General features: G+C 44.7%; 1 protein-coding gene across 1 annotated transcript in view; it reads left to right on the top strand.

Moving 5' to 3' along the window:
* IGF2R (insulin like growth factor 2 receptor) overlaps positions 1–20,884 on the top strand; it is a 294,611-nt gene that overhangs the window by 51,125 nt on the left and 222,602 nt on the right. Inside the window, exons 2-4 of the mRNA XM_082249744.1 lie at positions 5,739–5,878; positions 10,740–10,855; positions 16,472–16,570. Of these exons, the coding sequence (XP_082105870.1) occupies positions 5,739–5,878; positions 10,740–10,855; positions 16,472–16,570 (355 nt within the window). The remainder of the gene's footprint in view (positions 1–5,738; positions 5,879–10,739; positions 10,856–16,471; positions 16,571–20,884) is intronic.

Here is a 20,884-nt window from a genome sequence, read left to right as displayed (position 1 = left end):
GAGGACACAGCTAATGCTGCGTTGGTGCAATTTGGTACCCGCAGACCATCCAAGGTGACTAAGGTGTTCCCCATTCCTGAATATTTTAACGAGATTGTCGCAAGTCAGTGGGGATCCCCGAAAACGCATGGTTGGGATTAGGGCTGCCACGACGCGTCGAGTACAAAAAATCGTCGACGTGCGTGAAAGGCGTCGACGCGTCTACACGTGACGTCACACGCACCCTGGCCGGCCGCAGCGCCGCTTGAAGCATTGCCGGCCGGGTGAAATCCCCTTCCCCGGGCTCCTAGTAGTAAGCGGCCCCTTTCAGCTGAGTCCTGTGTTTCCCGGGGACGGATTAGTAGGTGCACAGGATGTGTGGACGACGCTCCGAGTGTCCTGCTTGAGTCTGAGGGGACCGAGCTCAGTATGTCAGCCCGTGCGCTCCCATTCCTGCCCCCGGCTGCAGCGGAGCAGCGATGTATCAGGCGGGAGTACAGCAGTCAGCGCCCGGCGCCCAGCAAGATGGTGATCAGCCTCCCCAATCCCTTCATCTGGATGAGAACAAGAGTCTACGTACTCCTTATCCAGACCTTCTTGGACCAGGACTTCAGCCTGCAGAAGTTCAATGAGGGGGCCCAACAAGTGAGTGCACATGGCTTTCTTTATGTTACCAGCAGTCAGTCCCCACAGCTCCTGGGACATGAGTGGGTGGGCACAGTCCTACATACGAGACATCTAGGGTCTTTCCTACTGACTGGCTGCAGGGAGGGGGGCTTACTAAGTGGTCTGTACTAGGTGGGAGGGCTTACTGAGGGGTCTGTACTGGGAGGGGACTTACTGAGTAGTCTGTACTGGGAGGGGGCTTACTGAGGGGTCTGTACTGGGAGGGGGCTTACTGAGGGGTCTGTACTGGGAGGGGGGCTTACTGAGGGGTCTGTACTGGGAGGGGGCCTTACTGTGGGGTCTGTACTGGGAGGGGGGGCTTACTGTGGGGTCTGTACTGGGAGGGGGGCTTACTGAGGGGTCTGTACTGGGAGGGGGGCTTACTGAGGGGTCTGTACTGGGAGGGGGGCTTACTGTGGGGTCTGTACTGGGAGGGGGGCTTGCTGTGGGGTTTGTACTGGGAGGGGGCTTACTTTGGGGTCTGTACAGGGAGGGTGCTTACTGAGGGGTCTGTACTGGGAGGGGGCTTACTGTGGGGTCTGTACTGGGAGGGGGCTTACTGAGGGGTCTGTATTAATTACAGGATTAATTAGCTAATCAAAAAAACACTCAATTAAGCAAAAAAAATAAAATAAAAATAATCGTTAGATTAGTCGACTAATCGTAAAAATAATCGATAGATTAGTCCACAGTCAAATTAATCGTTAGTTGCAGCCCTAGTTGGGATACCTAAGCGTTTCGCTAAGTGGTATCCTTTTGAAGAAACTGACAGTTGCACCGGTGGTGGCTTCTCAGGTTTCAAGATTGAAAAAAAAGCCATGCTTCTTCCGGTGGAGGATTATCCGTCTTATAAAGACCCGGCGGACAAGAGAGCTGAGGCTCTGGTCCGATACTTTTTCACCGTGGCAAGGTTCAACTTTGAGGCTGGTGTTTGCCATCTCCTCTCCTAGACCTTAAGGCAATGGGCAAAGCTTCTGACGCCAGGATTTAAAAGGGGGGTCAATATCCTCCTGAGCTGGCAGATCAGTTGATACAGGGGTTACGGTGTGTCTGTGATGCCTCTCTGGATGTGGTTCCTTTAGCATGCAGAGTATCAAATAAAAAATGTGCATTTATTTTTTTGTGACAGGAGCCTGCAGAGCATTGCATCAGTTGATCAGTGGACCACGGGTGCAATGTTCAGCTCCTGCAGACACTGCTCCGAGCTCTCTGCCTGTACCTCTGTTTGGGCAGACAGTTCCTCAGCTCTATCTGTGTGAATGAACTACGTGTGTGCTGAACCGTGCGCTTGCAGTTCATTGACACGCGGTGGCGGACAGGACTTGTAGTCTATTCATTTACAGATTCTTGTGGACAAATGATGAGGCTGTGCAGGTGGAGTCCCACATAGCCGTGATATTTTCAAAATGTGACAGTGGGTGCAGGGAGAGAAACCTTCTCCCGCTGTTGGAAGGGGAGTAGTAACCTGTTTTACATAAAATACGTGGTTGTAACATGTTACTAAATGTGAACCTCTACTTTTCTTCTTTACAGGCACCTTTTCTGAAAATTTGATGTTACTTTGATCCAGAAAGTGTAAAGTCAGATCAAAGTCACACTCAAAAGTCCTGCTTTAAAGTTGCACTGAAAATCGTGCGGCTTTGGTGTTGCACAAGCTTGAATGGCGTCTGAGTTGAGACAAAGGTGTATTTCTAACAACAAGGGTTATTACTAGCCCCTTGTCATAGAAAAATAGTTAGAAGAAAAAGTTTAGAGGCGTTTATTTAATTTTTTTGCCTTTCTCTGAAACAATTGTAGATAGAAAAGAACATGCCTCCATCCCTGTATATCATACAAACACAATGCAATGGTTATGGGACTTTAAATGAGGCAGGGTACTTAATGGCGTACACATTATCCAATTTATTAAAAGTAGTAGTTCTTAAACATTCCATGATTACAAAAGTATCAAAAAAATCTATTTTTTAGGTATAATACAGACATATATTAACCACTTCTGGACCAGAAGGTTTTACCCCTTAATGACCAGGCCATTTTTTGAGATTCGGCACTGTGGTACTTAAACCACTTGCTGGCCGTCTGCTGCAGATATATTGCAGCAGACTGGCTCAGCGGGAGCCCTCCTGGGGGCACGTGCCCGCCGCCAGAGGCACGCACCCGCCCCCATTAGGAAGTGGGGTAGCTGATCCCCGGGAGCCGCCGGGCACTCGCGATCGTTCCCCGCTGAGAGAGAACGACTGTCTGCTGTTGTAAACACAGCAGACCGTTGTTCTCTCTGGAATGAACACAAGAGCGCCTGTGATCCTTCTATATAGGATCACAGGTCTCTGTGTTGATTCCACAAGTCCCTCCCCCATACAGTTAGAGAAAATACTTTCTAGGCTCACACTTAACCCTTTGATCACCCCTGGTGTTAACCCCTTCCCTTCCAGTGTCATTAGTAGTAAAAGTGCATATTTTTAGCACTGAGTGATTACTGTAGTAAGGTCACTGGTCCCCCCCAAATGTGTCAAAAATGTCAGGGGTGTGATCTGTCCACCACAATATAAATCGCAGATTGCCGCCATTACTAGTAAAAAAAATAAAAATGACCTAAATCTTTCCCCTAGTTTGTAGATGCAATAACTTTTGCGCAAACCAATCAAAATACGCTTATTGGGATTTTTTTTACCAAAAATATGTAGCAGAATACAAATTGGACTAAATGGATGAAAAAGTTTGATTTGTAAACTTGTCTTTTTTTTTTTTTTTTAAATGTTATATAGCAGAAAGTGAAAAATAATATTTTTGTTCAGAATTGTCGCTCTTTTTTTTGTTAATAGCGCAAAAAATTAAAATCGCAGAGGTGATCAAATACCACCAAAAGAAAGCTCTATTTGTGGGGAAAAAAAGACATCAATTTTATTAGGGCACAGCGTCGCACGGCCGCGCAATTGTAAGTTAAAATATTGCAGTGCTGTATCGCAAAAAATGGCCTGGTCATTAAGGGGGAAAACCTTCCGGTCCAGAAGTTAAGACACTACGCGTTTCGTGGATCCCTGTCCACTTCATCGGGAGCTTGAGGCAAAAGGATATACGTCCGCTCAGAGTAGACCCAGACGTCTATCCAGGGGTTGTGGGGCTTTTCTCACCATGCGACTTTTATCTTTTCCGAAAAGTTAAATCAGTACTTAAAGGGACATGTTTTGAGTCAGTTGATGCTGTAAAGAAGTAAACGGTGGATGTGTTGAGACAGCTGAAAGAAATTGATTTTCTCCATGCCTTCAACCGGTGGAAAACAAGACTGCAGCAATGTATTAGTGCAAATGGGGAATATAGTCAGTGGACAAGCATTAAATTTGTAATACATATAAATAAAGGTCCGTTTTTTAATCGGTCTCGTTATTTAATACACGCCATGACCTCGTATATCCCAAACTGATCTATGGTTTTCCATGTTTCTAAAAAAGCTCCTGGTAACCTAACCAGATGAGGAAACCAGTGGATAAAGGATTTAATATATGGGGGTTTTCTTTTTAGTTCTAGTTATTTTATCTTTTTCTATTAGTTGACCTAAATTGTCGCTTTCATCTTTTTGAACCTGTGAAAGTAGCGCATATATTGTGTATAAAAAAAATGATTCTCTGCTTGAATCATTTGTGAATTAGCCGCCGCCTATATGACGGCAGGCTCCCGCGAATACCTGTACGGCGGTTTGCTGGAAAGATCCTGAAGGCGCGCGCCCACTCGCCAGCTGGGAAGCCGATCCACGGGGCCAGCGGCCGCGATTGCCGTCAAGCATCCGCAATCTCTTCCCGTAAAGAGAGAACGGCGGTCTGCTGTTGTAAACACAGCAGACCGTTTTTCTCTCAGGAAACAATGCAGAGCTCCTGTCTTCCTCCTATTTAGAAGCACAGGTCTCTGTGCTGATTTCACAAGCCCATTCCCCCACAGTTAGAAAGCACCCCCTAGGCTCACATTTTACCCTTTGAGCGCCTCTGGGTTAACCCCTTGCCTGCCAGTGTCATTACGGTAACAGTGCTTATTTTTAGCACTGATAACTGCAGTAATGTCACTGCCCCCCCCAAAAAAGTATCAAAAATGTCAAGTCAGGGGTCCGCTCTGTCTGCCGCAATGTCGCAGTCCCACTAAAAATCACAGATCACCGCCATTACTAGTAAAAAATAAATAAAAATGACCTAAATCTTTCCCCTAGTTTGTAGACGCGATAGCTTTTGCTCATCCCAATCAAAATACGCTTATTGGGATTTTTTTTTTTTTTACCAAAAATATGTAGCAGAATACAAATTGGCCTGAAATGATGAAAAAATTTGATTTTTAAATTTTTTTTTTTTTTTTTTTTTAGGGAATCTTGTATAGCAGAAAGTGAAGTAAATAATATATATATATATATATATATATATATATATATATATAATCATTTTTTCATTTAAATTGTCGCTCTTTTTGTAAGAATTGAAAGCGCTATTTGTAAGAAAAAAAGCATATCAATTTTATTTGGGTACAGCGTCACACCACCACGCAATTGCCTGTTAAAGTAACACAGTGATGAATCGCAAAAAATGGCTTGGTCATTTAAGGTAGAAAATCTTCCGGTCCAGAAGTAGTTAAAGGGTAACTCCACTTTCGTGGGGGGAAAAAAAACAAATAAATGAAAAAATAATCGAACGTATACAATTGCGATACAAGTCATATTGTAATTGAATGTTATTTAAAATTCCCTTTACTTTTCAATCCGCGGCCGCTGTAATTTTTTGTAAAATGTAATGCAAAATGGAGTTGTTCTGTACACACCCCAGAAACCTAATTTCCTGCTTGTGTGATTGGCTCACTGATTTTCCCAGAAGTCTGCCTAAGATACAAGTGCGGTTTCTGGAATCCCCTGCAACAAAATATTTTTTTTTTTTTTTTCTCAACAAAAGTGGAGTTGCGCTTAAAAAATATATACAGTACTTTTTACATGCGTGCAAAAAAAAAAAAAAAAAAAGTCAGTGAAAGGTTTAAGCAACTCCTATATTTAAAGGTCCCCGAATCCTTGTTGGGACTTTTCTTGAAAGCATTTTCTAAAGATTTCTTTTCTTTGCTGTTTTTAGACACACGTGGGAAGCAGTAGATGATGGAACGGTACAGTACAAAATCAACGTCTGTAATAACCTAGAAGCCAGCGATTGTGGAGGGACAGCCACTTTTGTTTGCGCTCATGATATAAGCAAGAATACTTTTCAGCCAGTCGGTAAGACCTGTTAATATTGATTTCTGTTTTTGCTACCAGCCCTACCTATACATCCATTTTTATGTTGCACTCTCACTATACTCACTGCGAGCCTGTGTTCACACTGCTGCGGTGCGGGACCCCGCATGTATCTCGCACAGGAAACACAGCACATTGTGTCCCTGGGGTGCGATTTGAGCCATGGATTTGTATGGTTCAAGTCGCACCGAATTTGCACTAAACTGATGCAGAAGCCTTTTTTTGTCCACACAGAATCAGCCACCCATGCGATCTGATTTGGCAAATCGCATCGCGTTTTCCAATCCCACTGCGGGGTGTCATTAACTTAACATAACATACACTCAACAATCGGTTCACGTGGACGGGTTATGATTCAGATGCAGTGCAGAGGCTGTAAATTCGCACCGCATGTAGCGTGAACCTAGGCTGAAGTGGGTTTTTGGAAAAAAAAAACGGCTGTAACTTTTCTTTGTCTTTTTAAAGGAAACCTGACCTGCGTCTTGAAAGTGCTAGTTGCCTGGCTATCTGATTCTAATGGCTTTAGCATTTATTTTTTAAATAGAACAGTCCTTTTTAGTAACCACTTTACGACCACCCGCCGCAGTTATACTGCGAAAGGCAGCCTCTCCTGCGCAAACTGCCGTAGGTATACATCTGTGGTGCGCAGGCAGCTAGGGGGCGAGCGCGCGCCGCCGGTGGTGCGCTCCCGCTCGTCAACGGGGAAGCCGATGCACGGGACAGGCGGCTCCAATTGCTGCCTGACGCCCGCGATCGTTCCCTGCTAAGAGAGAAGGATGGTCGGCTGTTGTAAACACAGCTGACCGTTTTTCTCCCTGGAATGATCATAGAGCTCCTGTGATCCTTCTATATAGGAACACAGGTCTCTGTGATCATTTCACTAACCACGCCCCCCACAGTTATAAACACGCCCCTAGGTACACATTTAACCCCTTGATCACCCACCCTGTTAACCCCTTCCCTGCCAGTGTCATTATTACAGTAACGGTGCATATTTTTAGCACTAATTACTGTAGTAATATCACTGGTCCCCCCAAAAGTGTAAAAAATGTCAGTCAGTGGTCCGATCTGTCCGCCGCTATGTCGCAGTCCAACAGAAAATTGTAGATCGCCACCATTACTAGTAAAAAAACAAAACAAAAGTGCCATAAATCTTTCCCGTAGTTGGTAGACGTGATAACTTTTGCGCAAACCAATCAAAATACGCTTTTTGCGATTTTTTTTTTTTTTTTTTTTTTTTTTTACCAAAAATATGTAGCAGAAAATAAATTGGCCTAAAATGTTAAAAACATTTGATTGTTTTTTTTTTTTTTTTTTGGAAATGTATAGCAGAATGTGAAAAATATTGTTTTTTTCAGAATTGTCGCTCTTTTTTTAAGCAAAAAATATGTTCGAATCACACCGTGGGGGTGATAGGACCAGGAATTTACAGTGGATTGAATACCATAGGACTTTAATGGATAAGGTCTGCCAGTCAGGGAGCACACATAAGTAAAACATTCTAAAAACATTCTAAAAACTTTATTATATGAATAAAAACATGAACAAGTGCATAAGTACAATACATTACATCTGAGACAATACATCAGAGATATAGCAAGGGGACAGTCATAAAGGTTCATAAGGTTCGACGTTTCGCCAATTAGTTGAAAGGTGGCTTCATCAGGAACCATTATGTTTGTTTGATGTCCCTTTTTAACATATAAAGAAGATATATATGAGCAAACCTAAAAAACAATTTATAATATTCACCTAGATAGATCTAGAGTGTACATACATGTTTAGTATCATACGAAACATAAACACTCCATGGTATTTACGTGCTCACCTCTTAGTAAGAAACAATCAACTTTGACATCCATGATATCAAGCCGGCCATATCGTCTGAGGCAGGCAACTCTCCAAAACTTGACCTTGTGAGGGGTGAAAAATGCCAAAAAGGCCATTGTGGTCGCTCTTTTTTTTTTTTTTTTTTTATAGCGCAAAAAAATAAAAATCGCACAGGTGATCAAATACCACCAAAAGAAAGCTCTATTTGTGGGGAAAAAAGGACATCAATTTTATTTAGGTTCAGCATTGCACGACCGCGCAATTGTCCATTAAAATAACACAGTGCGGAATCGCAAAATATGGCCTGGTCATTAAGGGGGCAAATCATTCCAGTCCAGAAGTGGTTGGTATCCCCCACCAGCACCCCTTCGAGGCTTACACTTGCTTGTCCTCACTGACCTGAGATCTTTACTACCTGGCCTGCTGGGAGCGTGCCCCCACAGCTTCAAAAGTCTGCCAGCTGCTGTCTTGTCTTCTTTGTTGCTGTGGAAATGCCATGTCGAGATAAAGGGTTGATGTCTCTCTTTTCCGTAAATACGTTTTACCACTTCTGGACCGCCCCACACAGATATACCGCAGCAGGGCAGCCCTCCTGAGCGAAATGACGTACCTGTATGTAATTTTGTGCTTTGGGTCTGAGGCACACGGTGGCCACCGGCGACCCGCTTCTGCTCTGATTGGACACAGCAGGAGCCAATCAGCGGGACTGGGGGGCCCGATGTTCACCGGCACCCAGCGATCGTGTGTGTGAAAGGCAGAACATCGGTCTGCCTATGTAAACAAGGCGGACCGCCTTTCTGTGAGAGGGGAAGATGGAGATCTTGTATTCCTGCTAAGCAGGAACACGGATCTCCATCTTCCCCCCAGTCAAAGCACCCCCACACAGTTGGCAAGCACTGCCAGGGAACACATATAAAAAGTATAATAAAAAAAATCTAATTGCTTCATCAATTCAGGTCAAAATGTTTTTTTGCTACATGTTTTTGGTAAAAAGAAATCCCAATTAGCATAGTAATGGCTAACATAAATATCAGGGGCAATCAGAGTTAATTTTTTATTTTTTTTAAATTGTCAGTCTTTTTTTTTTTTTTTTTTCGTTTATAGGACAAAAAATAACTGCAGAGGTGATCAAATTTGTTAAACTTTTTTTTTTATAGCAGGAAGTAAAAAATATTGTTTTTTTGTTTTCCTTCAGAATTGTCGCTTTTTTGTTTATAGCATAAAAAAAATAAAACAAATTGCAGAGGTGATCAATTACCACCAACAGAAAGCTCTATTTGTGGAAAAAAAAAAATCAATTTTTTTTGGTTACAGTGTCGCACGCCTTCGCAATTGTCAGTTAAAGTAAGGCAGTGCCGTATCGCAAAAAACGGCCTGGCCATGAGGGGAGGGGGGGGGGGGGCTTGTAAATCTTCTGGGTCTAAAGTGGTTCATGAAGCATGATTGTTAAATAAGTAAAGATATTACCAAGCTGCTTCACTAATCTCTCTCAGAGAAATATAGTAGCTGCCAGCGTGCGCTGTTGTCGGCTCATGTTTCTGTCAATGACAGGGCTGCTGCCCGGCCGCTGTCGTTCATACAACACAAGCCGGTGGCTATTACTGTGGTCCTCTCCTGAGAACTAGTTGGCAGCTGCGGGAGGTTGCAGGCTCATGCCCCGTACACACGTGCAGATTATCTGCAGACTTTTGTCTGCAGACTTACCTTTTCTATGTTGTGCAAGGGCCTGCCGGATTGCATACAAATTGAAAGTGTTTAGGTTTGACCTCATATTATATGGTTTTGGTAAGTCTGCAGACAAAAGTCTTCAGATAATCTGCACGTGTGTATGGGGCATAAGTCTTCTAATGATAGGAGGCTCAAATGCAGGATGGAGTAGGGGCTGTGGCAGTTTTTGTCTGTACAAACGGAGGAGAGGAGGCATGTGTTTTAGATGTTCCATCTGCAGCGTTCAGAGGAGGCAAGGGCTGTGGCAGGCTCTGTGTCTGTACCGTCCCCCCCCCTCTCTCCTCTCCGTCAGTCCGTCCATCTGTATTGTCCTGCATTGTCAGAAAACGGGGGGCCATGGCAGGGGCTAGACACTGATTAGAAACCACAGAACAGATTTTAATGGGGACATGTGCTGTGTGCACAAAAATCCTGGGGGATCTGTCAAGCTTTATTAATTTTTGGTGACACCGCTTCTTTTAACCACCTTGCCTACAGGGCACTTCCACTCCCTTCCTGCCAAAACCAATTTTCAGCTTTCAGTGCTATCACACTTTGAATGACAATTGCGCAGTCATGCTACACTGTACCCATATTCAATTTTTATCATTTTTTTTCCACAAATAGAGCTTTATTTTGGTGGTATTTGATCACCACTGTTATTTTTTTTATTTTTTGCTTAACAAATTTACAAATGACCGAATTTTTTTAAGAAAAAAAAAAGTTTTTCTTTGTTATAAAAGGTTGTAAATAAGTAAAATTTCTCCTTCACTGACGGGCACTGATGAGGTGGCACTGATGAGGCACTAATAGGCGGCACTGACGGGCACCGATGAGGATGCACTAATAGGCATCTGTGATGGGCACTGACGGGCATCTGTGATGGGCACCTCTGATGGGGCTGGGCCGATAATCAATGTGCTGATTATAAGCGCAGACTCCCCCACCCCCTGGACATAGCCAGGTGTTTTTTGTTCTGCCTAGTACTACTCCTGGAGGAGGCAATATAGCCCAGTAGTTATATTTTATAGAGCGCTGTGTCCATGGATGAGAAATAGATTTTACGGTAAGAACCAGATCCCATTTTTCTTTTTAAGATTTTTTTTTAACCTGCAAAAAGATGTGCCTTTTTATTATTTTATTTATTTATTTATTTTTTTTAAAGGTTAACTTGTCCTTTTAATGATGTATTAATGATTAGAGCCTCATTGTGCCTTTTTATTTATGCCTAGAGTTCAGCTTTAATTTTTGGACTGTTTTAGTGCATTTTAATATATTTTGATTTGTCTGTCTTGTTTTTCACCAGGAAATGTACTAGTGCAAAGTGACAATAATGTGCTTATGTATAACACTTCTGCGAGCTGTCTAAAGCCCGGCCATACAGTCCAAAGTATCATTAACCTAGTGTGTGGGAAAACTCTAGTAAGTATGTTCTCCATAAATGTTTCCAAAAAAAATAATTTTACAAATGCTTTTATAATTTATATAAAATCATTTAAAAATAATCAGGCACTTTTTTTACAAGCAGGCGTTTTTCCTGCAATATCGCTGCTGGCTTCTAAGAGAGTTGGAAAAAAAAAAAAAAAAGTCCTGTGTGCATGAGGTCTAAATGTATTTTTTTATAGAGTTGTTAAAGTCTTATGGTTATCAGACAAGAAATAATTAAAAAGCCACGAGAAGATTTCAGGTTATGAGGCAGAAAATATAACTTCTGATTCACTAAAAGTATGTATCTTTCACATTTTTTTTTCACAGCTTGAGCTGTTGTCATCGCCATATGGAAGAATAGAGATACAACTTGATATTTTGAATCCCACAGTTACTAAACAATAATTTGTATATTGGACAGAGACACTTGATTCACAACTATGCACTTTGCTTATTTCTTTTGCTTTTTTAATGCATTTTGCGTGTTGCATTTTTATGCTTTTTTTTTTGTTGGGTCAATTTGTTGTTGGGTGGACTAAAAAACACAAATCGCAGCAAGACTGAACTAAATGCTTTTCTGCAGCTTCTCTATTGAAGTCTGTTGAACCAAAAATGCAAGGACCAGGCCTATTTCTTGTTGTTTACAAGTTAAAATCAGTATATATTTGCTAGAAAATTGCTTAGAGCCGGTTCACATTACAGCGATCCGACTTGCCGGGGCGACCTCACAAGTCGCGGTGCGCTGCTCGCATCGCGACCTCGGAGTGGCCGGCACGGACTTCATAACATTGAAGTCTATGCAGGTCGCTCCGGGTCACCCCAAAGAAGCTCCGAACCCTTTTTCTAAGTCGGAGCGACTTGTGTCACTCCTATTAGAACAGGTCCACAGCTTCTCTATGGAAGGCGACCTACGGCGACCTGTCAGGCGACCAGGTCGCCCCAGTGTGAACCGGTGTAACGTGAGAATTACCTACCCCTCGTCACTTCCGGCCAGAAACAGCTGAGCAGCGCAGCAGTGCGCGTGCTCAGAGCCCCGGATACCTAAAGGAAGAACAGAGGAGCTTACTAGTGCACATGCGCACTAGTATGAAGAGATCACGGTGTACCGTGAAAAAAACCTACCGACGCGGCGCTTACATAAAACAGCTGTGCAGAAATATGAGTCATCTCCGCTCCTGTCCCGGTCACTTCCCTGCTCTCGGCAAGTAAATATAAAAGCGGCTTTCGGCTCCGTGATTTATGTTTTCATACAGCCGCCGCCGCTTTTATATTTACTATCCGAGAGCAGGGAAGTGACCGGGACAGGAGCGGAGATGACTCGTATTTCAGCACAGCTGTTTTAATGTAACCGCTGCATTACATACAGTGCCGAGTACCGGAAGTGACGTGGGGTAGGTTTTTCTCACGGAACACCGGCTCTTAGAATCCCCAAACATTATAACATTTTTTTTTTTTTTAACCAAAAATATGTAACCGAAAACAAATTGGTCTAAAATGGTAAAAAAATTTCAATTTTGTTACGGAGAATGTTATATAGCAGAAAGTGGAAAAATATTGTTTTTTTTTTTTTTTCAGAATTGTTGCTCTTTTTTTGTTAATAGCGCAAAAAATATCGCAGAGGTGATCAGATACCACTAAAAGACAGCTCTCTATTTGTGGAAAAAAAAGGACATACATTTTATTTGGGCACAGTGTCGCACAACTGCGAAATCGCCAGTTAAATTACGCAGTGCCGAATCGCAATAAATGGCCTGGTCATGAAGGGGGAAAATCTTCCGGTCCAGAAGTGGTTAATCTATTCACTGCTATATGTGCTCCAATTTTGTGAGTCTCTCAAAATGATAGTTAGAACCGCAGTACACTGGGGTGCCGTGATGTGGCCGCTGTGGCTTACACATATATTCGCAAAAATATGTGCGACTAAACCGCTTGTTTTTAACCTGAAAATAGATAAAAAACAGTGCAGCGCTAAGAAATGTAAATAATATTTAAACATGAAAATTAATGTGAACTAAAAATATAACAAAAGTGACCATGTATCAAAAAGTCTGTGATAAAAATGTGAATCTTCAACAGTGCGGATCCAGGTAATAATTAGTATAGGAAAAGTGTGAGTAGATCAGTCACCTACAACATCTAGGGGGCTTACCAGAAATGGTGGGCCCAGTTTGGCGTATGCCTAATGGGTCAATATAGGCAGTTGTGTATCCATACCCGGTATATAGGGAAAGAAGATTGATACCAATTTGTTTTTTTAAAAGGAACTGCTGGGTCAGTCAGCGTTGCCAACCTCCTGCAGCATTTTGTACTGACAAAACATGGAAAATTTACTGACTGGGCAGAATTTTGTACGGACTCCCTGAAAAATGGCAGCACTCCCATTAAAAAGGAAATTGATCTTTAAGGCTCCGTTCACATTATAGCGTATGGATCACGGGCAGAACCGCCGCGGTTCCGCCCGCGATCGGGAGATTATTGCAAATCGCGGGACGCCTGTGCGTTGCCCGTTGATTTGCAATAGACCCCCAAACGCTGAGCGATGTTGCCGCGATTTCCGCCTGCCGAATCGCGGTAACATCGCGCAAAAAAAAATCGCGGGACGCAATACGACCAAAAATGTACAAGAGCTTCTTTGGATCGTATTGCGTCCCGCGATTTTTTTTTTGCGCGATGTTACCGCGATTCGGCAGGCGGAAATTGCGGCAACATCGCTCAGCGTTTGGGGGTCTATTGCAAATCAACGGGCAAAGCACAGGCGTCCCGCGATTTGCAATAATCTCCCGATTGCGGGCGGAACCGCGGCGGTTCTGCCCGTGATCCATACGCTATAATGTGAACGGAGCCTAAACAGTATAAACACAATATGGAAACATTGATAATACCCATAGCAAGTAATTTGCCTGGTTTACACTTAAAGTGGTAGAAAACTTGAAAAAAAAAATCAAACTTTTCCCTGCAAGGTAAAGTTTTTTATAAAGGTCTAGTATGCATCACATACTAAAATATGATGTGAAACTTACCCTAAAACGAAGCCCTGCCGCTGCGCGCTGTTACCGCTGATGGGGCTTCTTCTTTCGCGGGCTCTGCTCCTGTGAATGGCTGAGCGGCAATAACGTCACTCCTGCACGCGTCACTGTTTAGGGCACAAGGCTCTGAAGGAATACCGTTCTTTCAGAGCGCATACCTGTGCACGTTTGGGGAATGTTTACAGTACCTACTAGGGCTGCGCATCTTCACTTACCTTACGTTTCGATTCGAATATGATTATTAGGGTCACGATTCGATACGATTCGATTCCGCGATGCATCACGATTAACGGAAGTAAGCAGAGCTGTTGCGCAGGAGAGCTAGGCGGGAAGCGGACGCCTACATGCGTCTTATCCAGCAATGACAGAAGAGGGAGGGAGGGGGGAGGAGCCAGAAATTGATTATTCGGGGGGTCCGCATCGATGCAGAATCGCGGGTGGCCGCATTGCGATGCATCGATTATTTTCAACAGCCCTAGTACCTACAGGCAAACCTTATTATAGACTTAGCTGTAGGAAAAACATAAATGGCCTTTACTACCACTTTAAGTGCCGGTTCACATTTGTGCGATCACAGAGATCGCATGTAATTCGGAGCGCACTGCTCCTAAAATTACATGCGATCTCTGTGCGGTGCAAATTCAGCCATACAGTTTGTATGGCTGAATTCGCACCGCAATCGCACTGAAACACGCACAGGACCCCTTTTTTTGGTCCGCAGCAGAATCGAATCGCATGGTGGTTCAGACTAGTGCGATCTGATTCTGTGTGAACTTTCAGATCGCACTGCAATATGCGATCTGATCTGGGGGTGTCGTTAACTTTTAATTGACACCCCCAGCGTATCGCATATGGCAGTGTGAACTTCCAGGGGTGTGGATGCGATGCGGGAACACACTGTATATTCGCAGCGTTCCCGCATCGCAGAAATGTGAACCGGCACGAAGAGTCAGCACAGCATGACAAATTGTCAGACCTGGATATTTACAGACGTTAGGGTTTTTTTTATGCTGGCTGGCTGGTAAATGGACTGGTCATTTTTGTTTGTTTTTGATAAAATGATAAAACGATTAGTTGCAATTTTTTATGTTGAAAATATACTGTTTCTCAAAATGTATATTTTCAGTAAAAAATACACTGAAATGAAATTTAGTGCAAACACACTCGACGCCAAAAACGAGGGCGCTACCCGAATTCTCCAAAAGCTTTAAAAGATTTTTACAGGTTATCTGTTTAGAGTTAACCATGATTTATGGTCCGAGAATTATTACTCTCATGGATATTTTTGTGCCGATTAACTCTCGTTACAATTTTTTTAGTACACTTTATTACTTTTTAACTTCATTGCGCTCACAAGGGGGCTAACACTCTCCCTATGTGATATCCTGGGCAGGTGACCGTTCCTCTTCTTGTGACATCAGGGGTCTATTAGACTCCCCATTTCTCCCCCGCCCTCCAGTCAGGGCTGCTAAGGCAGTACAGCCAGCCCTCCTGTACTGGGCCCGGGCCCCATCAGTTCAAAAGGGGGGCCCAGGCACCTGCTGAGGTGAAGGTCTAGCTGTACTGTCTTATTGCAGTCACAATTCACTTCTGCCTTCCCTTGCAGCTCTGCCAGCTTCTCCTTGTCTTAATCCACACTGCAGCAGGATTATTTCTAGCACATGCACCCCTTCCATCTGCTGTCCAGGGCTCTCTGTGTGCATCTTTCTCCCCGCAGCTTTCGGCTTCCCTCCTCTCCTGCTGGCAGCTGCTGAGGGCACAAGGAGGATGTTTCAGGATGGCGAGCGGGGGATGGGGCAGGTAAATATGTCATTACTGGTCCCCTCCATTCCTCAGTGAGCGAAAGTACCAATCACTCCTGTGTCCATTCGTCACTGAAGCATAATAAACTGCGTTTACTATGCTTCAGTTTGTGAATGAGCAGGAGGTTTCAGAGCGCTTCCTATTCTTTCATCTGTGCAGCTGAGGCTACAGAGAAAGGGACTGATTAATCTATGTCCTCAGTCGCTTTCGGCCAGGGGAAAGGAGCCCTGTCTGGTAGGCTGTATGGGGCCCTGCGATTTCTAACAGCAGCCCTGCCTCCAGCGCACCTATTTAAGCACAAATCGTGCAACAGTAGCCAAAATGACCGCTGTGAACCCAGAAGTGATTTATTACACATCGCTTCCAGGCATGTTCATTGCAAGGGGGATCTGAGAACAGATGTTCCCCAGTCACCTCCAGCCTTCATTTACCATAGTTCCAGGCTTCTTGGAGGAACAGGAGAGCCATGGAACCTCCGCAGGTGTCAGTGGGGTGCCTTTGGAGCCCTGTAAAAGTGACCTGGACTGCTGTATAGATGACTTTTGTTTCTTAAAAGCCAAGAGTCGGCTGTTAAAATCAATACGTGTGCATCTCTGCAGCAGCCGTGAGCTTGTTTTAACCCCGTATATACCATGATGTTTATAAATGTACTCTGGTAGAAAAGTGGTTAATAAGCTTCATACATTTGCAGTGTTTTTGTTGTCTGCCCTGACCAGACAGGGGATACAATGTAACGATGCAATATTATCTGAGTTACAATGTTTGTTTGCTTTCTCTGCAGGGAACCCCGGAATTTGTGAAATTTGAAGAGTGTGTACATTACTTTGAATGGAGAACTTTCACTGCTTGCAAGAAGAACAAATTTAAACCTAACCTAGAGGTAAGGTGCATGTTTAAGCTGAAGCAAACCTTCTCCTTTTTTGTGTTTATACAAGGAACAATATAAACTTTAATGAAAAATTAAATTAACTGCTCTCTCCATGCTTTTAATTGCAATCTTTTTATTTGTTTTTGGTTATAGCAAGATAGTTAAATCTTCACAAAAATATAGTATTATGACCCTAAGGCCCCTTTCACACTAGTGCGACTTGTCCCGCGATTTTGGACCGCAAAATCGCGTGACAAGTCGTTTTCTATTATTTTCAATGAGCCCCATTCATATCAGTGCGTTTTTGAAGTCGCACAAACTTCAAAGTAGTTCCTGCACTACTTTGCCACGATTTGATTGCGTTTTGAGCCATAGCCATTGCTTTCAAAATTGCGTCAAAATCGCACCTCAAAATTGTGGTAAAATCGGGTCGCATAAGTGTGAAAGGGGCCTAAACTGCACTATTTCAAACAGTGCCCTCTCCTACTAGTCTTAAGGCCCGTACACACGTACCGATCGTCGGCATACAAACGTCGGTGGACGAAGGATCTGCCGATTGTACGCGTGTTAGTATGGTGCCTCCGACAGATGTCTGCGCACAATCCGCGGACAAAAGTCTTTCGTGCAAACATGAAAATATTTGTATGCCGACACCAGAACGGACGATTGTTCGCCTGTCAGTACACAATTCGGCCGACAGACCGCAGATTTGCAAGACTGGGCATGCTCAGAAAATAGAAAACACAGGGAAAGTTAACCATTACATGACATCACTTCTGCAGTCGGCGGACAAAATTCTTGTGCTGTCCTTGTGCTGTCTTTGCACTTTTCAGCAGACACCGACATCCCGGGGAGAAAAGAGGAACATTTGTAAGCCGACCATCGGTACGTGTGTACGGGGCTTTATAGAGACAGTTGTGTGTTTGGTGGAAATTGCTCTTTCCTTTTGCTAATGTTAGGGTCATTTCACACGAACGATCCGATCAGATCCGCCTGTCAGTTTTCTAGGCGGATCTGATCGGATCCTCCATGCATCCCTATGGGGCAGCGGATGTCAGAGGAGACACCTCCGCTGACACCCCGCTGCCCTCCGCATCTGATCCTGTCCGTGAAATCCAGACACATGGAAACCCGATTTTCCATCCATCCAGGGGATGGGATTGTATGACAGGCGGTCCGCTCTCATCGGATTCCCCCATAGAGATGCATGGGGCTCTGACATCTCCATCTCCGCACACAGAGCGGAGAGGGAGCGGTCACCTTCCTGCTCAGCGGGGATCTGTGTTTACGATCCCCCGCTGAGCAGCACGGATCCGCCTACGGAGGCGGACCGTGTGAAAGAGCCCTTAGGAGTCATAGATGTGCAAAAAAAAAAAAAAACTGTTATATTGAATAATTGTTCTTAAGAATATCCAAACAATCAGTACACATCCTGCACATTATATGCACATTATAAATGTATACATTTAGTTGAGGTCCTATGCATGGCCTTATGCACAGTACAGATCCCATAGTCCCTAGTCCAAGTGGTGAACAAGAGAGGGTGGATACATACAGTGGGATCATGGAGAATGAACGTAGCCACTCTCTAACAGGATGTTGGGTCATAGCTGGAAACAAAAATTGGAGATTTGTAGGAGGCTGAGAGCAATTGAAGGTACATTTATGAGTAGATACATACTTGAATACAATTTTTTTTTAAACCAAAGTTTCTCTAGCGCTCATTGACAGACGTAGTCCTCGGTGATACAGCACCTTCGGGTTATGTTGCCTCCACAGGAGCAGGACTAGACAGGAAATTAAAAAGCTCTGGCCACACCCTAGGGGCAGTCCCAGAGGGTATATCCTCTCTCTCTGCCTCAGCAAATCAGTTATTTTCTGTCTAGTTAGGAGTAAGGACCTAGATACCTTGCTGGGATCTTAGGTCCTGGCAAGATTTTTTTCTTAAAAGATTTTTTTTTTTTTAGACAGCTTTTTTTCTCCAGTGTTCCTGTGAGATCTTCAAGCAAGAAAGCTGAACTGGGCGACGGGCTGGATGTTGAGATCCGGTGGTCACCCCAGTTCAGCCTACGAGCGCGTGCAGGCCATAGCTCCGCGCTGGGTCGGCCGCGACAAAGTCCCATTAAAGGACTGACCCCGCGAGTTAAACGTCTCGCTGAAACGCCAAAGACCATGAGTCACGGCGTCCATATCGGTCAACAGCCCTCCCGCCCCGGTGGAGAGGGGTACTGTCAGGAGTTGGTGCCCGCCTGGTTCCGGTATGGTGAGTAGTATGTTCCCCCTTTTCCCCTGACGGGTCTTGTGGTGAACGCGGGCCCCTCTCTGTATGGTAAGATAGAGTCCCTCTCTATTATATAAATGACACAGATCCTCCTACTTTGAGTGTGATTTTATGTGCAAAAAGCCAGGAGGCTTGGTTTGGGAGCTAACAATCTAATTGTATACATGTTAAAAAGATTGTAATCAGTGGCATTCTGGGAATCTTACGGTGATGAATATAAGCTACCTACCAGTCAGAAGCCACGGACATGTAGACTGCCTTCCTAATCAGATCTCCAGCTATTAGCAGGCCTCCCGAATGGCCATGCGGTCCGCCAGGGCCGGTACCGCCAACCACGCCAAATCCCCATGCAGAGAGAGTGTTGTGTGCTCTGCAGCACACTGCTATTCAGTACAGGCCGCCGCCATTTTTTTTGCTGGATCGCACGAGCCGCCATTTTGGCGTAGCCTCGTGTCTCCAGCATGGGGGCGGCCATGTTTGAGGTGATCCAAACACCTCGTGGAGCTAGGGGAGGCGCCGGAAGGCGTGCAGAGGGGCGGAGCCGCCTCCTTTCTTCCTGGGCAGCCAGCCAAAAGACTTCCTGTTTGTCAAGACAGCGCTGTAAGCTGTTGCAGTTAAACTCTGAGCATCAAGTGGTGAGCCTGGGGGTCTATCTCTCTCTCTCTCTCGATCGATAGGGATCCCTAGCAGGTAACACTAAGGGGCTTTTTGTGGCGCTGGGGGTCTGAAAAAAAAAAAAAGTTTTTTATTTTTGAATTATATTATCCAGGAAGTGACTGGAATTATCATGGACCCTGCCACACATATTCCCCCACCTGTTTCCCTCGAGGGGGCCACGGGACCCGCCGGTGCACAGAGTGTAGAGTCATTTACAGCAATTTTGGAGTCTATGGTGGCTCGGGTGGAGGCGGCCTGTCAGGGACGGGGGTCAAGGAAGCGACCCCCGCCTACCCCTATACTATCTGACACCTCTGACTCAGATTCAGAGATGGTCACTGCAGTTGCAGGTTCCTCTGCAAGGGCTGTTGTCTCAGGTAAAGCCCCCTCAGACAGTGAGGAGGACGTTTCTTCTCCCGCTATAATTCAGGAAGAAGCATTGGTGGACGCACTAGTTGTGGCAGTGCAGGAAACCTTAAAACTTGAGGCTTTACCGGCAGAGGCAACTGAAACAGAGATTCCTTTTGGTACTAATAAGCCCATCAAAACGGTGAAGGTTTTTCCTGTACCCAAGTGTTTCGGTAATCAGATTAAAGGAGAATGGGAGCATTCTAAACGTACCTTTACTATTTCCAAGCGTATTGCTAGACGCTATCCGTTTGAGGAATCCATCATTAAGAAATGGACGGTACCACCAGTGGTGGATCCACCTATTTCCAGGCTGAATAAAGCCACGGTTATCCCAGTGAGGACACTTCGTCCTTTAAGGATCCGGTGGATCGAAAGATGGAAGCAGAGTCCCGCACCATCTTCTCTCTGATAGGGTCAGCATTTAGACCAGTAATTGTTATTGGTCTAGTTTCCCAGACACTTACGGAATGGGCGAGAATGGTACGCCTAGACCTTAGGGGAAAAGAGGGGAAAAGATATTCCCCAGGAGACATCTGATTTGATGGAACAGATTATACAAGGGCTACAGTTTTTTTAGCCTTGGACACTACTCCCTTATTAGGGCATGCATCTATGTCAGCGGTCATCCTCAGACGTGTGCTGTGGTTAAAATGCTGGAACCTAGATGAAATCATTAAGGATGCCACTGGGGGCAAGAGCACTTTTTTGCCACAGGCTGCTAAAGCTAAGGGACCTCGCAACAAGCGAGGACCTTTCTTTACCGCCCATAAAGGGCGCCCGGCTGGTACAAGCGGGAAAGGCAAGACTCCTCCAGGAGGGTTCAAGAAGGGCTGGTCGGACAAGCAGAGGACCAACCCAGCCAAACCCGAAGCAAAGGAGTACACAGCCTGAAGGTGCGCCCCCACCCGGTTTCAGGGTGGGGGGACGTTTTCACCGGTATTCAGGACATTAGATCGAGCATCTACCACTACTACCGG

The sequence above is a fragment of the Pelophylax lessonae genome (assembly GCF_965119305.1).
Source record: "Pelophylax lessonae genome assembly, chromosome: 3".
Classification (NCBI taxonomy): Eukaryota; Metazoa; Chordata; class Amphibia; order Anura; family Ranidae; genus Pelophylax; species Pelophylax lessonae.
Note: the sequence above shows the minus strand (reverse complement) of the source record. Positions and strands in the feature narration are given on the sequence as shown.